The 16,683-nt window shown below is 43.5% G+C and overlaps 2 protein-coding genes across 2 annotated transcripts in view; both read right to left on the reverse strand.

Moving 5' to 3' along the window:
• The window catches only part of esama (endothelial cell adhesion molecule a), a 67,433-nt gene extending 63,919 nt beyond the window's left edge, over positions 1 to 3,514 (reverse strand). Inside the window, exon 1 of the mRNA XM_069165129.1 lies at positions 3,109 to 3,514. Within this exon, the coding sequence (XP_069021230.1) occupies positions 3,109 to 3,175 (67 nt within the window). The 5' untranslated portion in view covers positions 3,176 to 3,514. The remainder of the gene's footprint in view (positions 1 to 3,108) is intronic.
• A 5,303-nt stretch (positions 3,515 to 8,817) lies between these two features.
• On the reverse strand, positions 8,818 to 15,622 carry LOC138207686 (myb/SANT-like DNA-binding domain-containing protein 2). The gene is made up of 4 exons (XM_069165109.1): positions 15,179 to 15,622; positions 12,947 to 13,202; positions 12,770 to 12,833; positions 8,818 to 12,261 (listed from the first exon to the last, which is right to left on the reverse strand). Exons 1-4 carry the CDS (start codon positions 15,608 to 15,610, stop codon positions 11,376 to 11,378), a joined length of 1,638 nt encoding a protein of 545 aa, XP_069021210.1. The 5' UTR covers positions 15,611 to 15,622; the 3' UTR covers positions 8,818 to 11,375.
• Positions 15,623 to 16,683: the final 1,061 nt, after the last annotated feature.

The following is a 16,683-nucleotide window of genomic DNA, read 5'->3' on the forward strand; positions in this document are numbered from 1 at the left end:
GACTTCAAATTAATTTCAGCAATTACAATACAGTGCATAATTAGGTGCAGCGCCTGCACAACCTAAGCTAATGTAATGAAATTAGCTGACCCAAACATGACTTCGGTGAGACAATCTTAATGGGTTCATGTGATTGAGAAGCACTGTTAAACGTTGGGCTGGGAAAGCTTAATATAAAAAGATTCCAATGCTGGGAGGAAGCGGAGAATTTAGGTGTCAGATTTAATTAAGAAAAGTAACAATGAATTAAACAGAGGACAACATTCAAGTTAACTGACGTCGGCAGACCTGATTGTGTGCAGCTGAAGTGACCCCCGAATAGTTTGTCATTTCAGCTGTTCCTGCTTAAACCGATGTGTGTGGGTAGCATGTTCCTCCCTAAACATTGTACCAGTACAAAATATATGTCACATGTCTAGATTCTGGTCCAATTGGCACGGTAAATATAGGAGAAAAATGTGCTGTATATTCAATGCATATCTGATTATTTTTGCAGTTTATGAAACAGTAATTTCCTGGTCTGGAACCGTGAAAGGCAAATCACATTGAAGAGCATCTCTGAGAGTCCCAGGTGGTGTCTGGTTTTGTCCCACCAACCATCCAAGGTCTTTAAATTGTTCTAATGCAAGACAAGGAAATGCAGCCACGTCTCACATTTAAGAACCCAGAATGATTGTTGGACACTTTGGCTTGAAAAATGTTAAAAAATGATGAACCATTGTGCAGGACAATGAGCACAAACATCCAGCCGCAGTCATAAAGAACCATCTTCAGCATGTAAGAGATGATCCGACCTCCACAGATCTGATCTGATCTCAATACCATGGAGTCAGTTTGGGATTAAATAAAGAGACAGAATACACTGAAACACACTGCAACCAACCAGGACATCACCCGGTTCGGTTCTGAAGCCTCGGGTTCGGCATGTCGGCCGTTGCCATCTTGATATTGACTAAAGTGGAGACAATATTATGCACAAGCTGGGGGAGGAGCAAATGGAAAATCTGACTCAGAACCCGGAGACACAACACCCACGTACCTACAGTGGAAACCTGACTGCACCGCAGGCCTGTCAATCAAACAGACACGCCTCCAAACATACTGCTTGTCGAAGCCTGATATTTAACTAATGATGGGATTATCTTTAGATGGACCGCCAGAAAAATCATAAGAAGGAGTGACTTTAGTGAAGGACATGATCGTGACGCAAAATCTACTGACTTTGTATTTCATGAGAGGAGTTGAATGGGAATCTATGGAACGAGAACCTTTATGGAGCCAGCCCCTAGTGGTCCTCTGTGGTATTGGACTTTATAGCACTTCCGCACTGACCTGCAACCTACGTCCACTTCTATATCCAGTCTGTGCTTGAGTCTGACAATATTCTCCACTGCTCTTATGTTGGACTGAGACACAAAATGAGGACTTTTCTGTTTAGCGGAAGGACGTTGAGGTTGAGCCACAACAGGGGCGTTAAGGAGAACACAGTTTTCCTGTTGCTCCCGGCTGCAACACATGAACACTTCCTCTCCGTATCTTGACCACTGAGTGTTTTCAGGACACACCTGCAGGCCAATTGATGGTCAGTCAAACACTGAGGTCAAGGACGGTGGTGGTATTGTCCTGTGACAATGAATCACAGCCTGCTGTTGAAACTCCAGATTAGTCAGGAAGAGACGCTGTGAACGATCGCTCATCCGACTGCCTCCAACCACAGCGTGATCTGAAGGGTCTGGGTGGTAAAATGGAGGTATTGCTCAGGTAATACTCCTCCCTCAGGGAGATCCATGTGAGCCTGAGATTGCCAGTGTCAGTGGATGGCATTGTTTTGGCAACAGTGCTGAAAAACGCATAGGGGCTTTGGACAGCCGAGAGCAAACTCAGGCACAATGTGGAGCTCCCGCTCGCTTGAATGTCTCACAGGCCAAATGAAGTTCCCCAGCCTGTCTCTTGGAACTAATAGGCACTCACCTGAAGCGGATGGAGCTCCCTCGTCCCTAACTTAAATGGATATCTCCTGTTTTCCGGTATGAGAACAGGGCAGTTCGTGAGAATAGTCCACGGCTGAAGACAAACTGAATGTTTCCGGCGTCCACCGCTGCCATTGACAAAAATGTATCTTCTGTTGATGCTGACAGTTAAATTGAGACAAGAGGGATGACAAAAATGATGATACAAAATTCATGAGCAGATGAACGTACCTCAACTCCATGTTGCTATTTAAGGAGAATGATCTTCTATTATATCAGAATTGTGGGATTTTATTTGACCTCCAGTCGCTATCTGATGGAATACAAAACTCCCCTCAAAAATCTATCTTTTAAAAAGATCTTGATCATTTTTCCCAGTGAAATGTAACATGATGCTCCCCTCTAGTTAACGGCATTAAATGAAGAATGAATCATTTAGAACTTCTCATCCTTAAAACGTTTGCAAAACACTCGTGCAGCTGTACCGTGCCCCAATTTCTAAATCAAAGCGATGGAAGGGGGGAAAGTAGGCTGCATGTACTGTACAGCTATCCGTGAAAGTAGGAGTTTAATACGTTGCTAGAGAGAGTGACGGCTGAGCCAATGTTGCAGCAGCTATAAAGGGATTATTCTTCCCTGGAAGACATAATCATGTGTAACACACTTGTTTCAAGTCCTGTGAAAAACAAACAGGTGTTTCAGCTTTAAATCCAGCACCTCATCCACGGCACACATTCAGCAGAGAACCCACAGAACCAGACCTCTTCTGTTATTCTGTGATAGTTATTAGCGTCGCAGTCATTTGTGTAAGAAGTATCTCTCACATACTGAAGAGCAGAATGTCTGAAGATCTGCTAAAATGATAAAACATGTACTTGTGTCATCCTCTCACTCTCAGACAGCTTTGATCTGCTTCACTGGATGAAAATGTGGTTTCAGTGTCAGAATCAGGTGAAGAGGAGATGAATGAATGTCACCTTGGGAAACATTATAATAATTGTAGGTCCAATATTTGCATTAATATAAAACATGTTTTAAATGTAAAGTTTTGAGAAGTGATTTCGGTTGTTTTTTGTGAATTAAAAAAATAAAGATACTTCGAGAGATAGATAAGTGCAGATGTGTGAGGTAAACTGACCTGAGAGCCCCCACAGAAAGGCAACAGAGAGCACAGTAAGTTTCCTCCAAGTAGTGCAGACCTCCATGGTTCCCCGTGTGCTGATGTCCTTCACCCGGCTTTATACGAGCTCTGGTTCCGCCTCAGGCAAAAGCTCCTCAAGTCTGTCAAGTGCTTCTCCCTCCAGCTCTCAGCGGGGAAGGTAAGGTGCACTTCAGGTGAAGGAGTGCGGGCGGCGTCGTGTCCCCGCGTCGCAGGAGTCCTCTTCTCCGACTTTGTGGAGGGACAGGAATAATAAAATGTTGGATCACCACTCCGACACTGAAGCTCCTCCGCGACTCTTCTTCTCCTCTTCCCAACGCTGCGACTGATATTCCCTCCGAAACGAGACGGCGGCGAAATACAACTCTGCAAGTTGTCATCCCGTGTCGTCTCCCGAGAGCGGTGTGTGTGTGTGTGTGTGTGTGTGTGTGTGTGTGTGGAGGGGGAGGGGGAGGAGGGGGGGGGGGGCATGACACCTCAGGTGCTGTAAAATAAAATCCAATTTCAACCACAGTTTCCGATCTTGGATCTTCAAAATAAGGGACTCTAATCACGAGCACAGTCACCTGAAAATTTCACTTTTATTTTGAAAGCAACAATCATGACTTTGCTCCGTATTTATTTGAGCTTGGAGAGTTACACCTGTTCTCTGTTCAACGTCATGTGGAGGTTAAAGCTACTTTTGAAACACAACTTTGGATATAATTTAGACTAAAATTCACATCATGAACATTCCCTTTTTTTTTTTTTTTTTTTAAAGAAATCTTCCTTACGAACGCAGAGAGTTGTAACTACAAACCGACAGTGAAAAAAGGTTAGGATTTATAGCCCACCCCCAAAATATGTTAGTTCAAATAAATCAGTTGTAAAACTTAAATTTTATGGCTTTTTAGCTGAATATTCAGATGATTATTAATGATTGTCACAAAACCTAAAAAAACACTGTGTTGGAAAATCTAATGGAGGGAGGGAAAATAAATCATGCACAAACATATGTCCTTTGTCCTTTCTCGGCTTCCCTCATTTGAACTGAGATGAGCAGCTTAATGTTATTCTGTAAACACAGACATTCAGGAATTTGTCTTTAAAGGTGCTTAAAAAAAAACAAATCATATCAATTGCACTGGAGTCAAAGTATGCATTAATTGCTGTCAAGCTTTTAGCAGGACTTGAGTTACTTTTACTTTTCTCCATTGCAATTTAAGACTTATTTGTTGTCTTATTCATGTCACAAGACAAATTCAGAAAATTGTTTTAAGCTGTTTGAGCTGAGTCTCAGGCAACATGAAAAAGCAGCTAAATTAACTTCAGCTAAGGCTAACAGCCAGCCTCAACTAGCCTGAGGTTTTTAATGTTGTTTTCCAGTTAGGACATTTGCATGCTGCTATGTTATCAAAAAATAAAAATAAAATCGCCTATTTTAAAATAAAATGAATTATTCAAGTCCCATAAGAACCATCCTAGCTGTCTCACCGCTGACTATGGTCTGGATTTCCATTTAAATAAGATAAATGGCAAAAGAAAAGGTGTTCCAGACAGGCAAACCTGAGTGCAATGTCCCAGTTTGAAATACCCTGGCTCGAGCTTTTTCAACAAAGCCTATTTTCAAACCCCCACATCTAAAGCTCCATCCTTTTCCCCGTCTTCCCCTGAAAATCGTCAGCTCTTGTTCCTTCATGTGTGAAGAGGTGTGGGTCTGAGAGCAGAGAAACAGACTGGACTCAGCTTGACGTGAATTCCCAAGGTGAGCTCACCACCCTGATGTAGAAATATGGACTGACCTGTGCTCTCTGAGGCGGTCAGACCCCTTTATTTCATTTTCTAAGATTGCCCGGTCGCCTCAGCAACAAAGGTGAGCCTAATGCAGGCGGACTGCTCAATTATGAGAGGTGAACAGGGGTTATTCCTGTGATTAAATTCAAAGAAGCAGGCTCCAGTCCTCATGGGGATGGGATTTTGTTGTGGTGTTGTAAACTGCATCGCGGCCTCCAGCTGAAATCTACAGCATTCACGCAAAAGCTGTCAAAACAGGCTGGTTTCTATTTAGGAGCGAACATAATTTGAGCCGGGTGAAGAGGCTAATACTGGATTCTGGAGGAGACTGCTGATCTGAACAGACAGAACAAAGTCCGGTCAAATGGTGAACAAACCTGACACCTGGAGGACAAACATATTGCTGGCTCTTGTTAATGATTTACCCAACAACATAAAGAAATAGCCCTTCTTCCATCATTTCGTTTTGTTTTTCTTTCTCTAAACTGAAACATGCCTATTTTTCATCTCCACATGTTGCTCGACCCAATCCACAAATCCTCCTGATCAAACACAGGCCAACTAATAGGACAAGGAAATGGAAATAACTATGTTATATTGATGTTTACTGTTGCCATTTCTCACACCATCCTAAAAATATGGTTTTAAAAAAACATTTCACTATTGGATGGTAGAAAACTGCCGATCTGTCTTATGCGCAGTTCAAAAGAATACACATAACTGACGCGATCCTAAAAAATACTGGGTCAAAAAATATCACATACCATATATAGTATGCAATGTCCACCGCTGCATATCTGTCTTCTATTCATGTACAGCTCAGAAGAAATCACATTTTGTTGTTCGTCACACTGTCGGCTTCAGCAAGAATTAGGAATAAAAGAGTTGAATATTTAAGTGTAAAATCTAATTTCTAGATTGAGTAGGTTTATGTCAGTAAGAACTGTGTAAAAGCCTTTTCAACACCTGGTGCCCAAATTGCAAGGGTTCAAAAGTAATTGGACACTTGGCTGCTGAATGTGTTTTGGGATTTGGCACGAAGGGTCGGAGCTAACTGAGAGCTGACTGAGAGCTGACTGAGAGCTGACTGAGAGCTGACTGAGAGCTGACTGAGAGCTGACTGAGAGCTGACTGAGAGCTGACTGAGAGCTGACTGAGAGCTGACTGAGAGCTGACTGCTGGTTAACGGGTGAGGCTGTCTGTCAGTATGGAGAGGAAAGACGTGACCACGAAGGTGAAGCTCACAAAAATTGGGATAAAAAAACAACCAAAAAAATCTATTAAAATATAATGTGCATTACAATAGTGCATTATTTAAACATACAGTTGACATATAAATATCTTCACACAAATTCATTATAATTCACAGTATTTAACTGTTAATGTTTAGATATTTTTAGAGGGTCTATACAGCCAGAGTGCAGTCAACTTTTTATAGTACGCTTCTGCAGTTGGAGTAACCACAGGAAGTCCCACAGGGAGGAAAAGTACTGTATTCATATTCAGGGAGAAGACGTGACAAAGGTCTCAAGCACAATGAAACAATGTGTATGGAGTTGGGAGTGTTTGCTGGTGCTATTTATTTACCAGAATCAGGACTGACACTCCTTTCAGGCTGCAGAGAAGCAGGAGTACTGCGAAGTAAAGATGTTTGGTCATTCACCACATACTCTTTAATTCCAGCTGGACAAGTCAACAGACTCACAGAAATGTGACTTATATGTCCCCTATATCACTCTATTCTTTCAGTACTATACCCATATGCTGTATAAGAATAACATGGATCAACAGGAACACAATGTGAGAATCTGGTGTTTCTATGATCAGATTATCTTAGATTACTCTATAGTGTAGATACATGTAATCTACATAAACCTGCAAGAATCACTGCTTTATGGCTGCTATCATCACCAGTGTCCTAGATACTGATTTGTTTTAAAGAGCAGAGGTGTGCTTACCGATCAAAGACCTGTCCTTCCTCTGGGAATATACAGTGTAAACTATACATGCCCAGAGGGAAGAAGGTCTGCAGAGTGCAGGGGGACCACAGTCAGCTTCAGGTCAGGTTTAATACCTCACAGCTGGATTTACCGCAGAACATCTTCATATTTTGTGCCATGCAGGGGACTGATTCATTTTTTAAAAGGTTTTAATGTAGATTTTTCAGATTTTTCCTTTATTTGGATGAATGAAATTGTTTTACACATTCATTGTGAAGAAAAGCAAACTGGGCTATCAAATATAAAGCAGCAGCAGCAGCAGGGCACCATGAAACATGAACGCAAAATATTTGTCATTTCTTCCATTGAGCCAGAAATATTTTGCACCTACAATGTAAACAGACTAGTAAATGGCCAAATTGATCATTAACCATTAACTAACAAAGGGCAGCTTACATGGCTTTCTATGTTTTGGTGTCTTTGTGTATAAACTTTGTAACATTTATAAATAGATCTGAAAATATGTATTTCATTGTGAAATTCCTGTCATCTGTTTTTGGATAAAGTCTGAAAAATGTCCACATATTTGTTCCACTTCAAAAGGCTTCAAAAGGTCAGTGGCATTATCCCCTCACATTCACATCACAGACACACACAGTGTTTGTTGTTGTTCCAACTGCTTCAAAATGATTAGTCCACACCTGTGTCACTGTTTCATCACATTTCATTACAGATTCAAGGTTGGTTTTTTTCTTTTCTTTCTTTTTTTTTTAACAGGTATTTAACATGTATTTAATTTCCCAGTGACTGGAGATGACAGTGATTTCTAGCCAACCATGTGAAGATGTTCAGCAGTGGCTGCCTGTGGCCATCTACTGGCCGCATGAGGCAACGACATCCTCGGTCTCAACATGGTCCCCTGCACTGACTGCACACTCACTGATATTAAAAATTACACCGTGGTCTGCCATTCTCAATAAGAACAAAAAGGAATGTCCAAAGCTGTACTCCACAGAGGCATGGGGCAGCTAGCACGCAGTTCACAGAGCGTCCATAAATACATTGAATGAGAAATGTTGTATTATGTGTTCATTTATTTATAAGAGAAAGTCACAAAGCGCATCAGATGTCTCCTTTAAATCCTGATGTTAATGAGGTAAGTGACCAGTTCTAGCAATAGCATGCATTTGCAAATTAGTGCTTAGCACAAAGTACAGCTGAGGCCAATGAGAATATATTTTATCTGCCGGTATTAGAATACTCTTAAGTATTGGACTCCATAAAATGTTGACCTGATGATGGCACCAGACATAAAGGTCAGTCAGAGAAAGTTATTATTATTAATCCCGAGGGACACTCAATGTTTGCACCAAATTAAATGGCAATTCATTCAATATTTATCAAGATATTACTTAAAAACGAAAATGTCAACTTCACAACACGAGAAGAAAAGTCAGTGATCATCAAAGTTATCAGACTACAGGGTCCACAAGGACCCATGGATGTCTCAGATTTGGTGCAAATCCATTCAGTCAATTCTGTCAGTTTCACTGGTTAATTGGGGGGAAAAAAAAAAAAAAAAAAAAAGGTTGCTGGTGGCTCAAGTGAAAGATTCATGGGTATCAATGCATGTCTTGAAAATGTTAAGAATTTATCCAATGGTTCAATTGGCTGCAAAAACAGCTCAACAATCACCTCATGTTTAAATCTTCTCAGCAGATTTTCCAGGACACATGAGCTGACTGCCTTGTCAGCCTTTTTTCCTGAAATAGACACTATTTCTACATTTCTAACCATAATCTTAAAATCCTTCAAATTTACTTGGTTATGGATTTATATATCTTACTTCTGAGGAAAGAGCGTGATTTATTTGTAGCCATTTCTGCTCTTTTAAAACAAAAATCTCACTGTTCATCTAAAGCAGGTAAGAACCAACCTGAGGCTAAAAAAAAACCAACACTCCAACCTATTTTCACTGTGTGGCAAATGACAGTGAGTGCCCCATTTATTGTGTTTCAAACATGTAAACACACAAGACAGTGACTTTGAAACAATCACATACAGGACATCGTGTCAACCAATCAAATAGAAAATATCATATTTATATTTTTATACTGTATACTCAAACAAATGAACGTCGCAAGTTTGCAAAAGCTGGAATGCTCAAGAACATTGATATTCTTAAATATATATATTATAGATATATAAGGTAGATTTCATATACATAGATTCAATATGGACTTCTTCATTGTTTCTTTTCTACACAGTCCTTTCCTGGCACATTGCACATAACCTCAGGAATCACGTTCATAAAGGATTTAGTTTGATTATTGGTCAAGAATAAGTTCACGTCTGCAGTTTACAGTCTCAACCTGACCAGGAGTTGTAGATCAGCGCTCTTGCCTGGTTTACAGCTGATGATCACAAACACAGGCCGGACTTAAGAGTTATCTGCATTTAAAATCCGGGTCTGTGGGAGGAGCTGCTGACTCATCATGGCAGTCTCTCCACTGAAACCCACCACCAGCTGCAGCTGGAGATGCTCCCAAGTATTTACACTCCTAAATCCTCCTTCACATATCATTTTAGCTGCTAGCATGGCACAAGCACACACAAGCACTAAATGGGTAGCACACTAAAGGGGTGTGCTACATCACGATAATATAATCATTTTCAATATGACAACAAAAAAATCATATCATGATAAAAGCAATATTCCTTTTTGCCGTAGTGTGTTCCTACTTGTTTTTACGTGCATATCATAAACACAGCAGCAACAACAAGCATGGCTGAAAGCAGCTATATCTTCTACCGAATTTGTGGTTTACAAACAAACACCCAATTGAAATGTAATTTTTGTTTAGTTTTTACTGAATATTTGAAGGCAGACTCTATTTATTTGGTTGCAATTCTATGTTCTTGAAATTATCAATAAAATATTTCTCAGTATTTTGTAATGTCAGCAAGAATATTGTTATCACAGAAAATCCCGGACATATTGTGATCATATTTAAGGGTCATATCAGGCGCCGTTAGTCCTCACTGATCTCACAGTATCTCAGAATATCCAGCACAAACCAAACTCTGCTGTGTGCAACAGATTTTGATTATGAAGGAGCAAAACTGTGAATGGATCCCACCAACCAGGTCGAGACATTCTGTGTCCGTTAGAGATGCAGAAGACAACGCAGAGTGAGCACCAGAGCAACACACACAATAACTGCACTCCACCTGGTTGTAAGTGGGAAGCAAAATCAATTCAATCAATTCTGAAAACATGAAGGTAGTTGTTTCTCTATGTTACTGCAGGTACCGTAGAGGGCGTAGGTACTGGAGCTGCTGGATACGGTTTAAGTTCATAGACATTTGAGATTTCTGGTATTGTGACATCCAAGTAGAGATTTTGTGATCAAATTCAATTTCATCTTCTTACAGCCTGTGTAACATTTTCCATTTAGATTCAGCCATAACAAGCTGTGTGAAATGTTTCAGAGCGCACGCTGTGTTCACCCTGCTGGAGAGACGGGTCACTGCACTGGTCACTGCATTGGTCACTGATCACTGCACTGATCACTGGTCACTGATCACTGCACTGATCACTGGTCACTGATCACTGCATTGGTCACTGCATTGGTCACTGCACTGATCACTGCACTGGTCACTGCATTGGTCACTGCACTGCACTCGCTCATACTGATTCTCTGCTTTGTGTGCATGATCTGCGTGGAAGCATCCCCAGCTGCAGCCGAGTCACACGAGCAAAACGTAAGGCATAAATGAGCCGCTCCTCTCCGACGCTTCGTGAACTCAGGTCCAAACCTCAACAGTCAAAGTAAAGGCAGTTTCAGAACAAATACACACTGCGGTCCCCTCGCTGCCTTGTTTGCTACATCCTACTGAGGTAGACAGATGCATGCTGCAGTCGTCACCCAGCCAACCCCGAACTCCCTGATGAGGCAATATTTATCTACACTAAACAAGCAGCAGAACCTTCGTAGTGCACATCAGTCTAAAATAACAGGTACGTACTTCTGACAATACGTACGTACAATACAATACTTCTGTAATTTACAGTTCTCACACTTCTGCACAACATACTGACCATATTGTGTGTCGTCATTCTTTTTAGCCTTACTAATGATCTAATGACATATCAATTTAATAAAGCTGACAAGGCTGCAAAATCTGATAAATTAGAGAAAAATAATGATTCATTTTGAAGCATTGTGAAGTTTTTTGGAGCAAAAATTCCAAATTGCTTGTTTTTCTTTGTCAAATGTGTCTGTAAACTGAAGATTTGGGAAATCATAGCGGGCCCCTTTCACCAGTGACATTTAACAATCAAACAGATTCATCAGGTATATAATTGGCAGATTAATCAGTACTTAAATTGATTATTATTTGCCGCCCTAAAATATGCCAGCCTCCTGCACACACCCGTGCTTTCTAACAGACAGAAGTGGTCCCCTCACGGTGCCTGGCTCTAACACTCGTTAGTTGTACGTTCAGTCAGTCTCAAACACTGAGCAGTAGTTATGACGTTTCTCTGTTGTTGTATTTCAAGGAATAACCGACAGCCGTTTCGAGGCACTCCACCAGGGAGCCCGCCGAGAGGAAGTCCAGCTCCACCTCGATGAATTTGATGTAAATGGCAAAACGTTGAGGCGAGTCTTCGCCTCCGTCACCGCGGCAATTCTCCTGCAGGAAGCGCGTCACGGCGGACAGCTCACCGTGGACGTAGTGTTTGCCAGAACCCTGAAAGTGCTGGAAGAGACACTGCTGTATGGTCCTGTCCTCAGCTATGCCTAGGTAGCAGTACGTGACTCTCGCCCCAGTCCTGTGGCCCCGCCCCGGTCCTTCTCCATCGGACCGACTCTGCGTCCCGTTCTCGAAGATGTGGTCTTCGCTGTCCCCCTGGGGAGAGGTCTGCGTGGCGTCATCAGAGGACGATACTCCCTCGTAGGCGATGGCGTAGAGTCCATACGCCTTGGGGATGTCCCCAGGAAGGAGGTAGTGGGATGTGCCTTTGCTGCAGCTTGTCGCCCTGGACTGGGACACGGGGACCCAGTCCACCTCCATGTGCAGCTCCAGGCAGCGAGCCTCGCTGATGGTGATGTCCAGGAACTTGTAGTAGACATTCTTCCAGTTCATCTTCTGAACTTTGGTCATAATGATGCGGCCCTCCGGTTTCTCCGGGTTGAAGTACTCTCGGAGTCTCTTGCCCAGCGGCACCTGCGAGCTGATTTCGGCGTAGTGGTAACGCACGTCGTCGCGCCAGCGCGTGTTGTAGCCCACGCCAAAGATGGCCAGTTTGTTGGAGAGATGCAGCCGTGAGAACTCGGTCCACGTCTGGAAGTGCTCCCAATTCAGCTGCACTGACTCCAGGATCCGTATCACAGTCTGCATCATGTCCCTTTTTCTGCACAGAGACAAAAGTAAAACAACATGTTTGCTCGGTTAGACAGTGATAGACACGCAGCGACTCCTAGTTAGGCTGGATTCGGACGCTTCTGTGGCCTTAAATATTTCCTCTGGCCTGTCACAGGGTGGTTGATGATGCTGAGCTGATATTCGTGCATCAATATCATAACTCCCATCAGCTGATGGAAAAAACATGAATTGTCCAACTCGAACTTGAAAAACTGTGACTCTGGCGACTCCCAGTGGTCGCATCCAAAAACACCTGTTAGAGGAGCTGTATGTGACAGAGTGCACACATTGATCTGATGAACACACAACTTGAACATATTTCCTGAAATAATCTTTGTTCCACTGACTTCAGATCATCTTTACTTTGACCTGATCTGTTTCAGCACCAACATGCTCCGTCACACCGAGGTTTAATTCGCAGCTATTTGCATCATAAACTTGGCATCAAACATGTTGACTTCACAAAGACAAAGTGAAGTCGGCCTTTGTTGACTTACTGGTTTTGTTCGGACAGCTCGGCTTGAATCTGTAGAGCTCTGTTTTTAGGAACCTGAGTTTCTTCTAGAGGGAGAAAGAAGCACAAGTTTTAGTTCAAAAACACTTTCTTCAATTCAAAACCACTTTCTTCAGTCGATTCTTGCCACCTGTCCACCGCTCGCCAACACACAACTCACCAGTCTCCATGTCTCCCTCCTGGAACGCCGAGTCCAGCACCTGGTTGCACCAGTCTTCCTGAGAGAAGTCTTCCAGGGTGCTGCCATCTGACTCCATCTCCTGATACAGCCCGCTGCTGTTGATCAGCACGGGGGCGCAGCTCTGGGAGTCCCAGCCTCCCTGACCGAACACCTTCTCCAGCTGCTCTATCGTATAGCTGCTCTTCCTTTTGCCGATGCCGTGCTCCTTCACACGGCTGTAGCAGCGCCGCAGCGTCTGGGCGTGACGGGCGGATAAATAAAGGATGTTCGTTCAGTAACTGGCAGCTTCGTACATCGTGTCTGTGGAGCTCTGAGTTGAATTTGTCTGCGTGTCGGTTGAAATTTGTCCCTTTTTTGGGGCATTTTATGTCTTCATTTGATTACTGCAGAGAGATGACAGATGGGCGACAACAGCACTGCTTCCAAGACGAACATGTACCGGGTTCATCGTTGGTGCGTTAACTCGGAGGTCACCATAGCAACACTTTGTAAGACGTTTTTAAGTTGAGGAGGGACACAATGTTCACACGTTGTCTCCGTTCCCATATTCAGTGGATCAGGTGTCTGGAAGGTACAACCTGTTCCACTGTTCATGTCTCCGGTCCTCTAACAGTGATGCGTTCGTGATGCACTACTTGCAGAACTTCTTGTATGTGCGACACAATAAATAGTTTTTAATGTAGACGGTGACAGGCCTCGACTGTGAAACACAGGGAATGCTACCAATGCCATTAGTGGTCAGCTAATTCGACCAAAGATTTGAGTTTTTCTTTTTCTGCAGTTTTAAAGTTATTTGGAAATATTGCACTGACAACGTAACATTTCATGATAAGTTTAAAGGTGCAATACGTAATATTTTTAGGATTAAAACATTGGATTAAATTATCCAGAGAAAGTGTAGAAATATGAGCGTTGATGTTATGTTAAAGACATATATTGTGTTGCACAGATGTTTACTGAGGTCAGCATGCTAACCAGGGAGCCACGGCTTGTCCTGTCTGGTAACATCACCTCAGTCAAACATGAGAGGGAGCAGAATGGAGGTCGATGCTCGTTGATACGCCGTTCAGACCTGTTAGAGGAGCTGCATGTGTAAGTCCTCAGACCGAGTGTCCTACATCTGTGAGACACGCTGGACGTGATGATGGGTCCACTAACAAACAGGTGCAGCCTCATTCAGTCAGAGCAGAATGAGACATACCTCAGAGTTCAGAGTGGTGGTGAGGAAATAGAGTTGCTCACTACTGAGGGATGATTGTATTCTGAGAAACGTGATGAAATAATCTAATTTCCTGCGTCATTTCAAACACACTGATGCTGAAAAGGAAAAATATTTGAAGTGTGTTGACGTCTACGGCGATGGTGTCAGATTCATCGTACTGACCAGTGTTAAATATATTTGTATCACTTAACATGTCACTAGCAGGGAGGTGAAGCTTTGTAAATAAAACGGATCTCATTTGTTGATTATTTATAAGGAAACACGTCACATAAACAACAAAACTTGTATTTGTCAATTGTTACTGTGTTGTGTGTTTGTTGATACTTTGTTACCATTTAGAAAGATGTGTACTGGAAACACCAGATGTGGGAAGACTGATGGACACCCAGCAGACCATTAGGACACTGATGGACACCCAGCAGACCACTAGGACACTACTGGACACCCAGCAGACCACTAGGACACTACTGGACACCCAGCAGACCATTAGGACACCGATGGACACCCAGCAGACCATTAGGACACTGATGGACACCCAGCAGACCATTAGGACACTGATGGACACCCAGCAGACCACTAGGACACTGATGGACACCCAGCAGACCACTAGGACACTGATGGACACCCAGCAGACCATTAGGACACTGATGGACACCCAGCAGACCACTAGGACACTGATGGACACCCAGCAGATCATTAGGACACTGATGGACACCCAGCAGACCACTAGGACACTGATGGACACCCAGCAGACCACTAGGACACTGATGGACACCCAGCAGACCATTAGGACACCGATGGACACCCAGCAGACCATTAGGACACCGATGGACACCCAGCAGACCATTAGGACACTTCATTTGAGCATAATGTTAGTTAACGTGTGTTTAACAGCACACTACAATGTGATTACAGACGTGTTTCTCTGCAGCTGCAGGTTGAGGTCCTGATGCTGGAGGATGAACACGGAACCTCTCATCCTCATTTACCTTCATCCTCTCCCGGCACTGGGACGGCGTCCTCTCGTATCCCAGCTCCGACAAGGCTCTGGACACCCGCTCGTACATGGCCGGACCGGGGGCCTTACCGGAGAACACGGTGCCGGCGACCTCCAGCTGCTGCATCCTCGCCTCCGTCAGCCTCTCGTTGCCCCACACCGCGATGAGGGCGTTCGTCTCGGACGGCGTCCACGACATCCCCCGGCAAGCCGTGAAGCTGTTGGAGGAAGATGAGGCCGCCGTCCGGCCCGACGTCCCCGAGCACACGTTCAGAGGCGAGAAGCGGTTCGGTGTGGAGGGATTGGAGTGGTATTGATTGCTGTCGCTCAAGTCCTCCGACTCGGGGGATGGCACCTCGGTTTTCGGTATCTTTAACGGGGTCGATATCTCTGGAGAATGCTCCGCGTTACTGGACGCCGCCATGTTGCCTCTGTTGCTAAGGAGAGGGGGAGGGAAGGTGACGTCCGGGGCTCGGCGTTGGAAGGCAGGGAGGAAATCCCGGCGTGGATCCGGGGAGAGCCGCGGGGTGGATCCTGGGGGAGGGGGGTGTGTGTGTGTGTGTGTGTGTGTGTGTGTGTGTGTGTGTGTGAGTGTGTGTGTGTGTGTGTGTGTGAGGGGGGGGGGGGGGGGGGGGGCTACTGGTGGTGGTGTTCATCAACCCAAATATTTCAGCATCCCCCATAAACGTCATGATAGACCTGCAACAGATATGAACATTGAAGGGGTTTTCCCAAACAAATGTTGAATCATTATTAGAGCCTACAGTTCTTTTTTAAATACTTTTTTTTTTTGTACATACTTTTTTCTAGCAGGCATGTTACGTGAGCTCAGTTCTGTTCAAGTTTCCCAGTAAACTATCACTGTGAGCAGGAAATGGAGAATCAGCCATCACTGCATCATCACTGACAGGTGCAGGGTCTCACCTGTATACAGTCTGTGGGTTGACTCAGGCTTTCTACCACCGTCCAATGCATCTGTGAATGAGATGAAACATTTCATTGGAACACAATGTGTCCGCGGACGGTCTGACGTCCTCCTCTGTCCACACATATTTTACTCCATTTACAGTGGACACTTCGTAGTTCACTTTCTTTTTTCACTTAGTAGCAGTGAAGGGAGATTTTTGACCCATTGTTACATCATTACTGATCATTTTTTTATACTGTGCATTGCATTGTGGGATTGTTATGGACACAATTTTGTTCATGCAGAATTTGTGGGGTCACTGTAGTAGATAAAGTTACATACTTTTGAACACTCATAAAATGGCAGACAGTAGTGCATTTTTCTATTATAATTAGGGAGTGATCAGATACGACAGGCTGGAACCAGTGCAGCTAGATGGATTTAGGGGATCATTCATGTTATACACCTCCTCTGACAGATCAAGACCTCTTCTGTGAACAAACTATTTTTATTTTTAGAATTAGACTTGAACTTTAATTCAATGTAAAACATATTTTGGAACTGTGGCCTAAAAATTGAATGAATCAATC

Source organism: Embiotoca jacksoni, unplaced genomic scaffold (assembly GCF_022577435.1).
Source record: "Embiotoca jacksoni isolate LCO1_2020_lvr unplaced genomic scaffold, fEmbJac1.0.p SCAF_33, whole genome shotgun sequence".
Taxonomy (NCBI): domain Eukaryota; kingdom Metazoa; phylum Chordata; class Actinopteri; family Embiotocidae; genus Embiotoca; species Embiotoca jacksoni.